Source organism: Panthera tigris, chromosome F2 (assembly GCF_018350195.1).
Source record: "Panthera tigris isolate Pti1 chromosome F2, P.tigris_Pti1_mat1.1, whole genome shotgun sequence".
Lineage (NCBI taxonomy): Eukaryota > Metazoa > Chordata > Mammalia > Carnivora > Felidae > Panthera > Panthera tigris.
In genome coordinates this window covers 62,917,391-62,936,260 of record NC_056676.1, presented here as the reverse complement: position 1 = coordinate 62,936,260, position 18,870 = coordinate 62,917,391, and the positions used below count along the sequence as shown (strand labels likewise).

The following is an 18,870-nucleotide window of genomic DNA, read 5'->3' as shown; positions in this document are numbered from 1 at the left end:
TAAAATTTTACCTTTTTTCTTAGAGCCCGCACACATGAGAGGGGAGAGGGAGGGGCTAAGGGAGAAAGAGGATCTTAAACAGGCTCCACTCTCAGTGTGGAGTCCAACATAGGGCTCGATCCTATGACCCTCGGATCATGACCTGAGCTGAAATCAAGAGTCAGACACTCAACCAAATGAGCCATCCAGGCGCCCCTAATTTTTACTTTTTTTAAGTAATCTCTGTGCCCAACATGGAGCTCAAACTCATGATCCCAAGATCAAGTCACATGCTCTACTAACTGAGCCAGCCAGGCACCCCTCAAGTTTACTATATAATGCATTTTTTATTGGGAATGTAACTGTTTTTTTTTCTGGGTACTCTTCCTGTTTTCATTGGCAAAAAAAAAGGGAGTATTTATTTATATCCCAAACTGGTTGTCTTTTATGATCTTTACATTTGAATAATGTTTTTCTTTTTCTTTTTTTTTCTTTTAAGCATGTTACATTTGTGCAAAGTCCTCCTTACCCACCTTGGTCTGCTTTTTATTAAATTTTAGTTTTGAGACCTAAATTATTTTTCACTGTCTAGTAAACTAGTATAAGCTAGTAAAATTTGAGAACTGGCTTCAGATAGAATATGAGCCTAAGATTCATTTGAACATTGACAGGTCATGAATTCTTTGGCTTTTCTAATTCTCAGAGATCTTAACAATTACTCATCTGTTCTATCGATTTTATAGATGAGTGAACTTAAGAGAGAGATATTAAATGACTTGCACTAAATGACACTCTCCAGTAATAACCAACTCAGGGCTAGACCAGCTGATCTTAGAACTTGGCCATGTGACAAGTGAAGGAATTGAGACACAGTGAGATAAATGTCTCACCTAGATTATGTATCTAATTTGTTGATAATTTGGAATCAGGACCTAGGTATCCTGATAACTGCTACAATGCTGTTCACATTATATATACCATTACAACATTTCCTGTTTAAAATGTCTTCTTACTGTAAGCCCTAAATTATTTTGATGTATTTGTTGAATAAGTATTACAATGGAATTTATTAGCAAATTTTCAGGGGGAGCAGGGAAAATTTACTATATGTAAAATTCCATATACATACTATAAAATACGGTTTCTGCCTCAAATGTAGAAGCCAGATTATGTATTTAGCAGACCAGTCACACTTTCCTGCCTTTCTTGAACATGTATTGCTCTTAGATTTAAGCATATAGGAACCATGACAAAGGATTAAAATCAAATGAGATTTTTAGTAGTTGGTAGTATTCTTTTTATTATTACAATTCTATTGTTGAACTGTTTCTGGTTTTAAGGTTAACTTATGAAAAAACGTCAGGCTTTTTTCTTCTTTTGGTAAACCAAGAAATAAATTCCTCTTTTCCCTCTTTGGCGTTTTAGGGCTTTCTAAATATCGTCCAGCTAGCTCCCGATCTGCTTTAGTACCCCAACACTCATCAGGCTGTGATGGCACACCTCCCACGAAACCCCAGTGGAGCATGGAACTTACACGGAAGGGAACAGGTGAAATTATTATTAATATTTTATTGTTATTATTTTACTCAAGGACAAATCTACAAACTTTATAAAGTTTTATCAACTTAAAAAAATACGTGAAAAATACAGATCTAAGGACTTGCTTTTCTTGCAACATGTTGACTTTGTATTATCTAACATAAAGAATATTTTAAATTAGACTTTTTACTATTTGAAAATAATGCACTCCTATTACATAAAATTTGGAAATGAGATGAGTAGGAAGGAGGGGGAAAAATCATCCCTCATAAGCATTTAAAAATACCCATTGTGGTTCTGCCTTGCGGTACTTTTTCTTAGAATATTATAACATGAAAAATGCCAACTTCGGTAGAAACCATTAAATCTGTGCCTTTTTTACTTTTATAAAATGCAAATGTCAACCACTTATTTCTCTTTTTCCTCTCCCCCTGAAAGTTTTACAATTGATCATCCATGGTCAGTCATGAAGACTCGATGCTATACTAGAAAACTAAGATATTCTGTCTTTTAAATTATTAAATACAAATTGGACTTAATTTTATGAAAGGTTATTCAGTTCACATGTGTTTGTTACCTATTCTGATTTACATTTTCTTCTGCTTACTCTGGTTCTCTGGTTCTTCTGTTGCTTACAGAAAAAAAAAAAAAACAAACAGATCGTAATCTAGATAAGGAATAAGCATTCAGGACTGTTGAACAAAGATTCAGTCCTGAAGTTTTGAGGGAACAGGGAGTGAAAATGAGATACATAAGCAAAATCATTTTTAAAGAATAGTTTTTCCAAAACTCATTTGTCAGGCTTTAAGATTCCAACAGATGGATCTTGTTTATATAACCCATGTTTTTATGATATAAACAAAAGAGTAACTGTTTATTGATTTGAGGAGCTTAAGGATCAGCTGTGATTAATTCAAACCAAAGCAACATCTCAGAATACTTTGGTATTGAGACCCCAGACTGTTGGTTGCTTCTGTCTCTTTGTGTGCTTTATGCATTTATTGTAAGATTCATACAAAATTTATTTCAGAAAGAAATCAGCTGGAGACTTTATCATTTACTTTGATAAGTGAATTTTGACATTTCTTGGCCCTTGCCAGTTTTGTATTTTCTTGGTTTTGTTTTTGATTTTGGTGTAATTTTGCTTTTATCGCTATACTTATTAAAACTTTACTAGACATGAAAAATATCCCACATTTTTAAAAACAATAAAGCTCCGGGCATTTCAGACCCCTTGATATAGTTTAAGAGTGATGCTTCTGCCTGTCCTCCATGCTTTTAAAAAATGAAAAACTTCTGTCTGAATCCTAGTAGTCCAATGTATTGCTTGCTGTTCCAGAAAAGAATCTGAATATTTTTGTTTGTTTTTTCTTAAACTAACCGATGTAGAAGCAAATCTTAACACCTTTTGTGCTTACTAATGTGCACATTTGTATCATAGTTCCATATTGCTTTAAAAAACATATTTTTACCTTTTTTGGAATCTCTATAGTCTTACAGTTCTCATGACATCATGTGGGAAGATTGGGGAGGAGATCTAGGGCTAATGGTGGGGAATAAGAAAGTATTAAAATTTTAGCTTTGGTTGCTAGGACCCTTTTATGTAATGAGGCAAAATGTATATCAGTATATTATTTGTACTGATCTGTAAAACTTAATTGTGAATATACTTTTTAGTATGCCTTTGTAATTTTCTTTAAATGTATTTATGCTTTTCAACACCCTGTGTCCATTGAGCAAGTCTTAAAATTCAATAATGATATTACTGGAATTTAGAAAACCTTCATTTTACAAGTGGTGTAGTTTTTAAACAATTCTTTGTACATGTATTTATTTTGTAATTCTAAATATGGTTTTCCCATAGACACATTGTTATATTTGATAGGTAACTTTCCCAAACTAGCCAACATATACCATACAGGAAGGGCAAAAGTATCAACCTAGCCACTGTGTATAACAATGTTTCTGAGAGGGTGCTTAGAGCTCCATCTTTTGGAATGTTAGGAACACAGCTTCAACCTAACCCAAATAAAGTTGGCAGTAAAACAGGAACCTCCTCTCCTTCCTCTCTTCCTGCCTCCCCCAGAAGGAGCCGGGGTCTCTTGCTGCAGTAGCTAGCCTGGCGTGACGTTTTGAGTGGAGGGCTCAGGAGAGGAAGCATAGAACCAGTGTAAGGGAAGCTGTGACCTCTCTTAATTCTCTAAGGGATTCTAGATTAGAGTTGATAAATGGGTCTTACTTGGGGCCTTATTCAACACATCCAGCTGAGGCATCTTTTACTTGGTCAGTAGAAGTCTTGCAAAAATGTTTGAAGTAGTTGACTAAAAAGAGATTACACATAAAAATCTGGATTTCCAGCTTCTCTTGAGAAAGAGTTAAGTGAGAGGTCCTCTTAGGGAGTGATGTGCTTTCCATTTTGTTGGTTCCATTTGTGTTGCACTTAGTATTGTACTTTAAATTACATCATTTGTGCTATCTCCTCAAGTCCAAGACTTTTGAGATTGGGACCCCTGCTTCCTTTATTTGAGCTGAGATGAATTCTGAGATGGCTCCCTTAGAGCCAGCAAACAAGATGATAATTGAGAACTGGAATGTGTTTCAGATGTCATCTTAGGGGGTAGGGGGATAGAAAAGGGATGGGAGTGTAGGTAGGATAAAGAAGAGGTGGGAACTAAGGTAGCAGGACAGGTCCTGGTTTCCTTGTCGCTCTTTTTCCCTCCAGTTTTCTCTTTCCATGCATATGATAGAAGAATATTTTAGGGGTGATATATAGGTTAAGCCATTTGCGGGTAAGAAAGCAGAAGTGGCAGAGGAATCTTCCTTCTTCCATCGTGACCTTTCCCTCTGCTGAGGTGAGGAAGGAATATGGAGCAAGGGCTGTGTAATTCCCATGTCCTCTGCTACTACCGCAGCCCCTGTCCAGCTCTGCAAAGGCTTCATCATGTCTGCCTCCTGACTTGCTCGAGGGCTTCTAGTGATGGAGCACAGAGGAAGAGTGACAGGCATGGAGCAGAGGGAAATCCTTAGTGGTTTTGTGGGGAAGAAAAGGAGTGTTCCTGCTTAGCTGGGGCTGCTGTATTATGTAACACCTTGCAGAAGTCAGAAAAGCACTATTCCAGTGCATGAAGTCTACCCCCTCGCCCCCACAAAAAATCTTGAGAGCCCTAGTTCTTTCTTTTGAAACTCTAATATGAAAAATAGACATTGATATTGTTTTTGCTTAAATTGTAGTGATAAAGTTTTACACTTCATTTTTTACAATGATCTCAAGAATCCAAGACCAGACTGCACTTTTCCTAATAAAAACTGCAAGTTCTGTGTTAAGTTCACGCAGACACGTAATGTGAATGAATTTAAGAGAATTAGCAGATTATTCACTATTACTAGCACTTTAATCAGATGACTGAAAAGCTTCCACATTAAGCTCATATTAAGTACCTCTTTCAGTTTATTTTGCATTTGTTAAATTGACTGCAGCTAAAATCCTTATCCGTAGTGCATTTTACTAGATCTCTAGGAACAATTTTATGTTGGGTAGAACAACAAAACAGAACATCTGTTTTGTTCTTTTCATATAACATGAAATAGGAAGATATAATATTCTGAATTATATATATCTCCTTTTTTTGATATGTGTGCTATCATAGACACATGTATTTCAGGTCACTAAATAAGAGGGCTTTCTTTAGGTTAAAAATGAGTGGCCCTCACCTTGGGTGGGCCTCAAGTTCCCAGGCATCTTGTAAACTCCTGAAATGATATGTGAAACTATGTGTGTAAATGTGTCATGGGGATGGTAATGTGTGCATTTTTCCCCAGGAGCGATTCCATACATGATCTCAAGCTAGTGTGAAAGTAAGCTCCTGTGTGTCCCAAATCTGACTGTTAATACAATTCCACATGGGAAGGAAATTGTACTTTTATATCACCTTGGATTATACCTGGGAAAAATGATCTAGGAAAGACAGAGATTAAGCAAACAAAAAAATATGTATTGTGTATAATAGATGAAAACTTAAGAGCTAAAGTTTATTGATGGTGGTGGTATAGTAACATTAGGTTTTATCAGATGTTCTGTTGTTACTATTCTGGTGAATATTTTTCATACGTGTGTTTGCACATATGCATGACCACATTTGTGCGATAAATTTCTAGAAATGAACATTCTAAATCACAGAATATGGGCATTTAACATTTTCACAGATAGTGCCAAATTGCCTTAACTTCTCCTTTTTAAAAAACACTTTTTTTGTGGAAAACTGTGAAGGAGTCAGACTAGTTTAACAAACCCCCATGTATCCATCACTCAGCTTCTGCAGTGATCAACTCATGGTCGATCTTCTATAATCTGTACTCTTACCCTAATGATTATTTTGAAACAAATCCCACATGTCATCACTTTATTCATAAATAACTTAGTATATATCTCTAAAAGATAAGGACTTTAAAAAATCATAACCACAGTAACATTCTTATACTTTAAAAAATTAACAGATATTTTTTGTATTATTAAATACCTAGTCAGTATTTAAATTTCAATTGACTTCTGTCATTATTCTGATATTTACTTTTAATACTTTATTTTTTGAATCAGTGTCCACATAAGGTGTACACATTGTAATTGGCTGATAATGTCCTTTACATCTTTTTAAATTTAAAGTTTTAAGTTTATCTTTTTCTCTCTTTTCTCCCCTTTTACAATGTATTTTTGTTAAAGGAACCAGGCTTTTGATCTGTAGTTTTCAGTTCTTGTGTTTTGCTAATTGTTTACCCATGGTATAATTAACGTGTTTGATAGAGTCTTTATTTGATGTAAATTTATAGTTGGATATAGAAGCTTAATTGGATTTAGATTTATAGATGGTGGTTTATTCTTCCATGTGGAAGCATACAGTGCCTGGTCGACTTTTTTATGATGTTAGCCACTAAGATGTTTAAGGCCCAGATCCATTATTTCATTAAGGCTTGCATGATGGTGATATTCTAATACATTTTCTTTCTTTCTTTCTTTTTCTCTCCTTTTCTTTCTTTCTTTCTTTCTCTTTTCCTTCCTTCCTTCCTTCCTTCCTTCCTTCCTTCCTTCCTTCCTTCTTTCCTTCCTTCCTTTTGAAGGAGGGGTGGGGGAGGGAGGGGCAGAGAGAGGGAGAGAGAGAGAATCCTAATCTGTGCTGAGAGCGCAGAGCCCAACACAGGGTTCAAACCCAAGAACTGTGAGATCATGACCTGAGCTGAAATCAAGAGTCAGACACTCAACTGACTGAGCCACCCAGGTACCCCATATCTTTCCATTTTTGTTTATGAACTGGTTTATTTCTATAAAGCAAAAATCCCCCTCATTTATTATTATCCAGTGGTATGGCATATAGATCATATGAGAAGAGAAAGATAATAGCTTCTCTTTTTATTTAATAATTTTCCAAAAGATGAGTTGGCTAACTATGTCCTCCAATGGTGATCTGTTAGTTCCAGTTCATTACAATTCTTGTCCTTATCAGTATTCAAATTATCCCATGTTTGGACAGTGAGAAACTCTTAAATTGACTCTTGGGTCTGTTGAGAAGAATTTAACTTCCTTGCTGTCATACCAGATGTTTTAGGTTCGTCTTGTAAATATTCTGCCCAGACCTAAGATCAGCCATTTGATCACCCTTATCTTTGGATGTAGCTAATCCATTGTCTTAAGAATAGACTAAATACAAATCAAGAGACATGCAAGATCTATAGTCAGTGTATCTTTAGTGCAAAATATAAGAGATTGGATTTACTTTTGAAGTGGTTGTAAGTATTCCTTGGAAAAGAGTACGCCCAAGTACACTTGGTTGTCCATTTGGCAGTTGCCTCTGCTGAGAAGTACAGTTTCCAATGTAATTATTGGCTTTTCTGCAATCCAAGTAGGTTGGAAGGTATTTAGGATTGGATGATGAAACTTCTCTCAGTGTAGAAGAGGACCTCAGACTCTTAATGCAGACTCTTAGTGCAGACAGCCAATTGGAAGGCTGCAGAGTCTGTTGTTGTAGACTGATTAAATAATGAGGTAGGATCTGAAGGCATTTTTTCTTGAGACTTTTAAAGTCTCTTATCACTTCTCCTTGTCATCTGGCTCTGTGTCCTGTTAGGTATGGACCCATTTTCCCATATTTATAGAATTGGAAACATAGTCATGTACTTCAATTAAAACCTAAATTAAAATCATATAGTGGCATATTTGGCTGATAGTCTAAATCAGATCTCCCTCAAAATTTATCATTTTCTGAATACTATCTGGGTAGCTAGCGATTATGGCAAAAGATACAGATCCCTAAACTTGCTTTTGTATATATATAATCTCTATAATTAGTTTATGCATTATTGTTAGTGTTATCTTTACCAAAAACATTATGAATATAAAAATATGATTTTGTAATAGTTAATACATACATTATTTGAATAATCTGTGAGGACAAGAGCTTTGTCTGACTTGTTCATCTATTCTGAAATACTGGAACAGTGCCTGACACAAAGGAAGTATAGTTTCTGTGCTTTATCCCTCTCCCTTCAAAATTGATGACCTTCAGATTACACTTAGATGGACTAAGCTCACCTGACATCCTATCTAAAAGGAACGCAACAGTTAAATATTTCTGCTATTCATTCACTCATTTGTTTAGCAAGCTTTGGCAGGGGTGGGGAGGTGAGATGTAGGGGATGTTGGACACTGTGTGACACACTGGGATACAAAGATTAAAAAGACAGACAGACTCCTTGTTCTCCAGACGCTCTGAGTCTGATGGAAGAGACCCAGAGGTAAAAAGAGGTGCTACAGTGTTCTCTCTGCGATGTGCCCTCGGGCACAGACTCTGCAGTCACGTTCTTTGGGTTTGTGGCTCAGACCCGCCGATGCCACCTTGGGCAACTCACTTCAGTTCTCTCTGCCTTAACTTGCTTTATGTATTACGTTGTGGGAACGTGAAAGAACCGATTCTGTTTGCACAGTTGGGGGAAAACTTCCTAAAGAAATGACATTTGAGCTAAGTTTTAAATTATTAAGAAGTCTAAATTTTTGTGGTTGTTGTTTTCTTTTGTCTACTTTAGGTTACCATTTAAACATTATTTCCTTGGGGAAGTTTGCCTCTGATCCCCCCACAGCTAATTTAAGTCTCCCGTTTTGCTACTGGTTCACTCTGTGTTTGTCTCTTTATTACTTGGGTGTACTTATTCAGTTACTTTCCTGTTGGCTAGTTTGTAGACTCCAGGAGGACTGAGATCTGTCCAGGTCATCACTGTTTTCCCCAGTTCCCATGCAGTTCCTGATACTTGTTAAATAAATCTGAGAGTCAGGGAAGTAAGGGAAGTGCATTTCACGCGTAGGGAATAGCATTTACAAATACACCGTTATGAAAGGGCTACCTAGAGCACATAGAAAGGGATAGTGGAAGATAAGGCTAGAATGGTAAGTTCAAGACAGATTGTAAAAACTGTCAGTAAAATTAGTGCTGGAACTGATTTTTAGAAAGCTTCGGCAGTGATGCCTGTTTTGGTAAGAACCATGGTTTGGGGCTAGTTTGGGTCAAAATTAGTGTGGAGAATTTACTTGAAAAAAAAAACTTGCTTGGAAGTCCATTTTAGTGAAAATTTGGTTTTTTAGCTACTTTGAATAAAACTTACATATTTTTTAGAAATTGCTGCACTGGAGCCCAAGGAGTTTTTGCTTTTATTCGGTTGGTAGAACCAACTGAGTTGGAGTTTTTGGTTATTTTTTGTTTGTTTCTTAAGAACCAAGTGAGTTTTAAAGCAGATAATTATGAATAGCTTTGTTTTTAGGAAGATCACTATGCAGCAGGGTTTTCCAACCTGAACACTATTGACATTTTGGTCATGAGAATTTCCTGTCGGAGCTGTCCTGGGCATCCCTCGGCTCTACCAGTGGGATGCTAGTAACACTTCCTCCCCTGACCCTACCTCGGGGTGACAACAAAAGTGTCTCCAGATATTCCCAAATAACCCCCAGGGGCAGAATCACCCCTGGATGAGAACCGCTGCTGCGCAGCTGTGTAAAGTGTGGATTTGAGTAGAAGACACGTCAGGCACGAGGAGCAGTTAACAGGAGACTAGTCCTGTAACCCAGATGAGGTGAGGTGGTCTGAATTAATACAGTTGCGGACAGGATGGAGGCAGATGTAGGAGATACTTGTAAGTGAAAACCAATGAGATTTGGTAGCCACCTAGATTTAGAAAGGAGGGTATTGGAGATGATTCTTAGGCTTTTTTTCTTGGCTGGCAGCATATAAAGTAGTACCATTAGTCTCCAGTAATACAGAGAGAACTCTTTCTCAGGGCACGTCGCAGGGATCGCAGCATCTGGAGAAAGCAAGAAATTGTTGTACGCTACAGTCCGAGAACTGTTATTGTCGATTCCTAGACTGATAAAATGTTAGAAATGGAAAGAACCTTCCAAAACGTTTGATCTGTTTTTTAGGTGAGATAAAAAAAAAAGAAAATGCGAGCTGAGTGTTAATAGCAGAATCTGTTCAAGAGCACAGGTCTCCTCATTCTCATTCACTTTCTCTCTCTCTCTTCTCTGTCTCTCTCTCTCTTCTCTGTCTGTCTCTCTCTCTCTCTGTCTTTCTCTTTGTGACACTTCTCTTTTGTCTTTAAGTAGAGATGTTCCCTTTATAGACTCCTGGCTTTTTCTGGGTTTTGTAAGCTGTGTGTACTGAATCTATTTAAAGAGTGCACTTTTGCCTATCCCCAGAAATTACCATAAGGAACTAGAGAAATTTGATTTTTGCTGAGACATCATTATCCCTAACTAGCATAACACGTTTTTGTGTGTATAAGTGGTTCTTGAGGTGGCAAAAACAAAGTACTGCCATTTCACCCCCAAAACCGTAGGGTTGAACTACAGTTAAAGGAGCTACAGTTGAAGGATGAATGTGGGTCTTAACTTGCAACACGTGTAATCATTATTGTTGCCTAATAATACTTTAACATTAACTTTGAGAGGATGGTTTGGTAACACACTGGTATATATCATAATTTGTATAAACTGTAAGGAATTAATATTCAGTTTCCTGGCCACAGTGCTGAACACTTACCTGCATGTGACTAATTGAATGCCTTATTTATGTACTTCTCCCATTCCTGATGATTCCTGTGGAAGTGATAAACACTTAAGAGTCCCTTTTTTAAAATTTTTTTTAAACATTTATTTATTATTGAGAGAGAGACAGAGCATGAGCATGGGAAGGGCAGAGAGAGAGGGAGACACAGAATCCAGAACAGGCTCCAGGCTCTGAGCTGTCAGCACAGAGCCCGACACGGGGCTCGAACTCACAAACTGTAAGATCATGACCTGAGCCGAAGTTGGACACTTAACCAACTGAGCCCCCCAGGCACCCGAGGAGGAGTCCCTCTTTTCTATACTGTCCTCAGCTCCCTCTTACTTTCATTTCACTTTCCTTGTGATCATCAGGAATTCATTTGGATGTTTTTAATTTTGAAGGTAAAGAACACTCACCTTTGGAGATGAGTATGCATCCAGCTGCAACAGCTCCACTCTCAGTGTTTACTAAGGAATCCGCGTCCTCCAAACACAGTGACCACCATCACCACCATCACCATGAACACAAGAAAAAGAAGAAGAAGCACAAACATAAGCATAAGCACAAGCACAAGCATGATAGTAAAGAGAAGGACAAAGAGCCTTTCACTTTCTCCAGCCCTGCCAGCGGCAGGTCCATTCGTTCTCCTTCTCTTTCAGACTGAGAAGGGGACAGAGGAGACCTTTCCCTCAGTGTCCAGAAGAATATATATAACTAAAGCCTTGTCCTCTGTAAAGAATGATAAAAGGAAGCAGAGAGACAAAAAAAATTGTTGCCTTTCTCATTCAGAATCCATGGAAGTTCTAAACATTTGATTTGTGGTTTTTATGCAATTGAGATCTAATTAGAAAAACGTTTTACACTTCTGAATAAACCATTTTCACCCCATTTCCTCCTGAGAACACACACACACACACACACACACACACCTCAGACTTCATAAAGGCCCTCGTATCCACTGGCAGTTACCATCCACATTATGGTCTTCGTGTGGACTGCCAAAATCAATTATGTTTTGAAGTCTTTGATGGATGCTTTGGGGCAAAGTTATGTTTTAAACAGAAGCTACTGCCAGATCTGTGGTGAAACCACTGTTTCCAGTGAAATACTGTATAACACTATTTGGAACTACTGAAAGAGACTGAGGCTTTTCTATAGGAATCTTCTTTATTACATGGTATTTTTTGTGTTAACCGTAGAGGCCAAACATCAGAATTTGTGAACAAGAATACATGGTATTTTCTTTTGCCCTAAAATACTGAAATTTTCAAAAGCAGCTCTTTAAAAAAAAATTTTTTTTAATAGCTTTTTTGATAGTGCATTCGGTGATTATGATGTTGGAATTTAATAGAACTATCAAATCCACGGTTCTCAAATCAAGATATTTAAATTATAAGTTCTTTTTTTCATTAAGTATAAGTGAATATGTTCATATGTAGGATATGTTTGCTAAATGTGGACAGTTTACACACCCAACACATAATCTAAAATTATTTCTGTAGAAGATAAAGTCTGATACCTTAAAAAGGTGTTTACATGGTGTTTATTAACTCAGACAAGTCAGCCCTCATGTGAGTATACCAGAAACATTTAGAAATATGAAACATTTTGGTTTCATACTCAAATAGTTTGTACGTTTGTGTGTTTTTATTTCTGAATTTACCATGTGCTTTATTGTTTAAAAATGTTTTTCATACCTGTTCCATTTTTATCATTTCTCTTATCATTAGTTTGACAAAATACTTCTTCCGGAATAGATATTTCAATGGGATCCAATAATGTTGGACTTTTAAATATACTTTTAGTTGCATTTAACTTGTTTATTAATAAATAACTTTTTAAATTGACCATTCTCCCTTTGTATCTTTTTATCTCTTTTGTTACCTTTCTCCTTGTGTACGTATATAATGTACCTGGCCCCAAAGCTCTCTGCAGGCTTTATAGATAGGCAGGATTTGAGCTGGCCTTGCTAGGAAGAATGATTATAATAGAGATGGGGAAAGTTATCTCAGTGGAAGAAACGGTGTTTTTTCAAAAGGATGGAGGAAAGCAGATACGTGTTCAGGAGTTGTAAGGCAGTGCAGTTGACCTGGAGTCTTAAGAGCAAAAGGAGTGTGGTCAGATGTCAAAGGGCCTAAATGGCAGTTATTTAAAGATTCCAATTGAGTGTTGCCCAACTGAAATTATTTTTGGAAAATGGAATATTTTACATCATGGTGTGCAGTGGTACCATATAGAGAATTCCCAGCTTTGAAAATTGTAAGGATATATTTCAAAGTAATTAGTGTTGTAGGAAGAGGTGACAAATACCAGCCACCTTTATAACCTAAGGACCTCTTGTATATCCAGCATTATGTAGGAACTGTATGTTATGTATGTTATTTCTAAACTGGATATTTATAGTGGATGTTTCTTGGGAAGAACATTTTGTCATGGCAGGCTTTCGTTTACTTAAGTTGATGGTTAGAAGCAGACAATACAGGAATCATTCCTAGTTCTGAACTATGTAATGATACACAAACAATGCAGAGTTCTCGTGGAATCTCCCCAGTGTCCCCCAGGAGCGGTCTGTGTTGGCAGTATTACAAGCATCTTTCCAGAGCTAGTCTATACATGTTTCTATATGGTATATACATTGTTTAAAAAAATGATATTTGTAGAAATTTTTAATTTTGGTATAGTTTATCTTTTATGACAACACATTTTGTGTCATACTAACAAAGGTCTTTCTTATTCCATGATTATAAAAGAATTCTCCCAGCTTTTCTCTTGGTTTTAAAGTTTTATGTTTCAGGTTTCTATCCAGCTAGAATCCATCTGGAATTTATTTTGATAGAAAATAGGAGGTAGAGATCCAACTTTTTTTTTTTTTTTTTCCTTCCAGAATGCTACCCAACACTGTGTATTTAAAACTCTGTCTTTACGGGGTCCCTGGCTGGTTCAGTCAGTAGGACCTGTGACTCTTGATCTTAAGAGTTGTGAATTCAAGTTCCACGTTGGATGTAGAGTTTACTTTAAAAAAAGTTATTAAAAAGAGGGTGCCTGGGTGGCTCATTCGGGTAAGCATCTGACCTTGGCTCAGGTCATGATCTCGTGGTTCGTGAGTTTAAGCCCCACGTCGGGCTTTGTGCTGACAGCTCAGAGCCTTGAGCCTGGTTCAGATTCTGTGACTCCCTCTCTTTCTGCTCCTCCCCTGCTCATGCTCTGTCTTTCTCTCCTGCAAAAATAAATATTTGTAAAACAAAAAAAAATTTTTTAAGTTAAAATAAAATTCCTTTTCTCTCTAAATTTCAAGTATTACATACTAGTACTAATTCTCTAATTATTTGGGTCCATTTCTGGACTTTGTAGCTGGTTTCATGGATCTGTCCATTCATCTGCCAGCACCACACTGATTAGATCATTGTAGCACAGTGATGTTTTGATAGGATAGAACTAGCCTCCCTTCATCACTTTTTTTTTTTTTTTTTTTCTGTTCTTGTGGGTTATTTCCTTTTTCTGGTTGACTCACTAATTTATACATAGTAAAACTCAATTCTTGTATACACTTTTATGGGCTTGATAAATGCTTAGACTTTTACATCTAACCACCATAGTTTCATCACTGCAGAATTCCCTTTTGCTGGCCCTGGAACATCAGCTACCCCACCACCCAATTCCTGTCGTCTGCTGATAGATTTTCCATCCCTGTAATTTTACATTTTTGTGGCTTTATTTTTCTATGTGAATATTGAATCAGTTTTTAGTCTCTCCATGAAATTGTTTTTGTACTGGGTATTGGTTGTGTGTTAAATCAAGAGTTAACCTAGAATTGAGTCTTGATGTTGATTATTTCAATTAGTGATGTTGGTGTTACTATCTATTAGTATAGTTTTTTTCTAAATGTTTATTTTTGAGAGAGAGGGAGACAGAGAGTCCAAAGCAGGCTCCGTGCTGGCAGCACACATCTCGATGCTGGGCTTGAACCCGTGAACCGAACCGTGAGATCATGATCTGAGTTGAAATCAAGAGTTGGACACTCAACTAACTGACTGAGCCACCCAGGCACCCCAGTATAATTCTTTTAACTTCATTATAAGGTAGTTTATTTTTTATGTTTGGTATTCTATAAATGAATAGTTATTTTATGCTGATTTTTTGCTTAGCTATTGCATTAATTAGGGTTCTTGATATATATGTACATATGTTTGCTCTAAGGTATTGACATAATTTGTTACGAGATACAATTTTGGGGGCTGAGAAGTCCTACAATCTGCCGTCAGCATGCTAGAGACCCAGCAAAGCTAATGGTGTAGTCCAAAGGCCTGAGAGCCAGAGAGCCTACAGTAGATTCCAGTGTGGGTCTGAAGTCCTGAGAACTGAGACTGTGAGAGCAGAAAATCTGTGTCCCGACTCTCAGAGTCAGACTCTAGAGGGGGAGTTTAAACTTCCTCTAGTGTTTTGTTGAGCTCAGCCCCAACAGCAGTTTGAAGGAGGCCCATCCACCCTGGGGAAGGCCATAGGCTTTCCTCATTCAACCAATTCAAATGCTGATCTCTTTCTGAACCACCCTTATGGACACACCCAGAAATCATGTTTAACCGCCTATCTGGGCATCCCTTGGCCCAGTCAAGTTGACACCTAAAATTAACCATCACAACTCCATTACTAAATTCTCATTGTTTGTAACATTTTTTTTTTTTAATTTTAACGTTTATTTATTTTTGAGACAGAGAGAGACAGAGCATGAACGGGGGAGGGGCAGAGAGAGGGAGACACAGAATCTGAAACAGGCTTCAGGCTCTGAGCTGTCAGCACAGAGCCGGACGCGGGGCTCGAACTCACGGACCGCGAGATCATGACCTGAGCTGAAGTCGGCCGCTTAACCAACTGAGCCACCCAGGCGCCCCTGTTTGTAACATTTTAAATGTATTCCTTGGGGTTTACTTAAAAGTATCCACATCTTTAAATGATAGTTTTATTACCTCCTTTCTAATGTTTGTAAAGTTAATTTTCTAATTTATTCTTTTTTCTGACTTCTTTCTCTTGCCAAAGTTGTCCGAGAGCTGCAGGGATGGCTATCATCTCTGAGCATTTGCTGTCTGCATTTGGCAGACCTTCCTCAGAGGTTGTGGATTTGTGTTTCAAATTTCTTGAACTTCTTCAAGGTTGAAGTTTACAATATTTGTTTCTTGTCTTATTTCTTTTGGCTGATTATCAAGGAGAGAATTTGGAGAAGCTACCTTACTACCAAAGTCTTAACGAAGTCCTTAAAAAGACATTTGTGATCAAAGTATCAATCATCCTTACATTGAAATCCTTGTAAACAGTTGGAAAGCTACTTAATTTTCTCATCCTCCTCTCCTAACTCATCTCTTCTGTCTCCAATCTTTTACTGTAAATAAATGAAATTTCTTCATATCAGATATGCTGCTGGCACCCCAACTTTGAGTGTCAGCTGGCATTAGTAACTCACTTCCAAAGGACAGAGTATGGAAAGGGGAAAATAGTCACTTGACAGTTAAGAAAGCTGACCTGGGCACCTAGATGGCCCAGTCATTTAAGGATCCGACTTTTGATCTGATTTCGGCTCAGGTTATGATCTCACAGTTCAAGCGCTTATCGGGCTCCTTGCTAACAGTGGGAAGCCTGCCTGAGATTCTCTCCTCTGTCTGTCCCTCCCCTGCTCGTATGTGTGCATGTGCTCTCATGCTCTTTCCTCTCTCTGTAATAAAATAAATAAACTTAAAAAAAAAAAGCTGACAGACGCTACCTTAACCAAGTGGCCATGGTAAGCATCACTAGTGGTAAGTCATGTTAATAATATGCCCTCTTTCAGATGATGTGAGGAGGGTAGTGCTGTGGGTATAAAACCCCACAGTGCCATCTACCCAGTCTCATGAGAAAAACATGAGACAAACCCAGCTGAGGGTCGCTAGAAAATATCTGACCATTACTCATCAAAACTATTAAATTTATGAAAAACAAATGACTTAGAGACTATCGCACCAGCGGAGACAAAGGAGATATGACAACAGTGCAGTGAGTTTTCCTGGCTTAGATCCTGCATCAGAACAGAACATGAGTGAAAAAAACGTGAAATCCAAGAACATTCTGGAGTTTCGTTCACGTACCTATGTTGGTTTTTCAGTTTTGACAGATGAACCGTGGTGATGTATGATGTTAATGGGAAATGGGGTGGGGGGGAAGGATATGTGGGAATACTTGCTAAGAAGGAAAATATACTAATAGAATCCTTCTAAGCTATGCATATACTTTGATCATTTCCAGAACCTAATTTTTTTTTTTTAATTTCTCAATGTTTGTTTATTTTTGAAGGAGAGAGACTGAGCATAAGCGAGGGGGTTGGGGCAGAGAGAGGGAGACACAGAATCCGAAGCAGGCTCCAGGCTCTGAGCTGTCAGCACAGAGCCCAATGCAGGGCTCGAACTCACGGACTGGACCGCGAGATCATGCCCTGAGCCAGACGCTTAACTGACTGAGCCACCCAGGCACCCCTATAAGTGACATTAAAAGAAAAAAAAGTTCATTTGCTTTTTTTGAGTGGAGTGGGGCAGAGAGAGAGGGAGACACAGAGTCCAAAGCAGGCTCCAGGCTCTGAGATGTCAGCCGTTACTTACTTTTTGAAGAGATAAGAGATAAAGAGATAAAAATTCACTTTCTTCACCTCAGGATTTTAGAAGATAATGTATGCACTTGGAGGAATATTTGGAGAGAGGTCAATGACAAAGATCCAAAGGGTGAAAACTGTAAAGCTTAGGAGCAGAAATATAAAAGGGGTTCTTCTAAAGACGAGAACAGCCCATGGGGCTTGCCTTAAAAAAGAAAAAACTTTTAACTCTCTAATTAGATGCTGTTAAAAAAAAAAAGTCAGGATTTTATGATTGGATATAATTGAGAAACTGCATATTCCCTCTTAGAGTTTTTCTGTGACCGTCAGATGCCTCTCTCCCATAAGCTCCAAGTTCTGTTGTAAAGAAACCTGTTTAACATGGTATTTTCCCAAACTTACTTGACCGTGGAACTTTGTCCTGTCACATCTGTGAAAATCTAAGCAACACCTGCTGTAATTTTGGAAAATTCTATTCTGTGTGAGTGATTTTTACTGTTAACCTTGGTATTTATACTATTTGGACTGTCTTATCACCAAAATAGAGATTTCTCAACCAATTATTCCAGAGAATTTACTGTCACTTAATGATCAGGACTTACTTAAAAATATCCTTACTATTTAATAAAACAAAACATAATTACTGAGAACGTCTTCTGTTCATCATGTTGGAGTATTGTGACTTTTAAAATTTCTTGGTAAACTGATTCTTTAAAAAATTTTTTTAACTCTAATTGTCTACATGACTTAAACATAGTAATGAAATGTTGGTACACCCAGCACTGTTTTTTGGGTTTTTTCCTAAAACAAACTTACTTCTCTTGGGTTAGCCCAGTAATCTCTAAACATTTTTGGATGTTCACCCCATTAGTTAAAAACAAAACAAAAAACCTGTATATATCTAATCGTTGGTATATAAAATATATATTAATATATAACATAGTTTGGGCTTGAGTGGTGTTTTTTAGATTCTACTGATTTAAATACTTTTTATTGGTGTATTTAATACCATGCACATTTAAAGTAATTATATGGCTTATATAGTTGGAATAATACCTACTATTCTCATTATAAAAGTATACAAGAAAGGATAGGATACAGATGAAATAAATTATTTGTCAATATCGTGACATTTGTGATAACATCATACTATTTAATATCTTAAAGGCCAATATAAACTTTGTTCAAAGTTCGTTAGTAACAAGCATTTGTCAATTTGTATTTCAAATTGATAATTTTTTTCTTCTCTTGATCTGATTAGAAGATAATAAATACTTCTATGTATTAGGCAATATTCTAAGTACTTTTTATGCATTAACTAGCTTAATCTTAACAACCACTATATGGGATAGGCAGTATGATTATTATGAAGAAATTGAGGCATGGAAAAGTTAAGACAAAGGTCACACAGCTTGTAAGTGGCAGCATTTGGATTCAAACCTAAGAATTTGGCCCTACTTGTTACCTCTTATGTATAGTAGCCACTAACCACATGTGGCTATTTAAATTTAATTTATGTTTAAAAATTAAACATTTAGCTCCTCAGTTTCACTAGCTGTATTTCGAGTTTAATAACCATATTTGCGGAGTGGCTATCATATTGGACAGCCCCTAGAACATTTTCATCACAGTAGATTCTTTCAGACAGCATTGACTTGGGTA

At 37.1% G+C, this 18,870-nt stretch overlaps 1 protein-coding gene across 7 annotated transcripts in view; it reads left to right on the top strand.

Moving 5' to 3' along the window:
* Positions 1-18,870, top strand: part of TAF2 (TATA-box binding protein associated factor 2) — a 155,635-nt gene that overhangs the window by 84,358 nt on the left and 52,407 nt on the right. For 6 of the 7 annotated variants that reach the window (XM_042972771.1, XM_042972770.1, XM_007075587.3 and 3 more), the window contains 2 exons: positions 1,405-1,527; positions 11,000-12,445. In XM_042972771.1, coding sequence (XP_042828705.1) covers positions 1,405-1,527; positions 11,000-11,262 — 386 coding nt within the window. In that variant the 3' untranslated portion in view covers positions 11,263-12,445. Of the gene's footprint in view, positions 1-1,404; positions 1,528-10,999; positions 12,446-18,870 lie in introns of those variants that run through there. The other variant, XM_042972772.1, reaches the window with a different exon arrangement.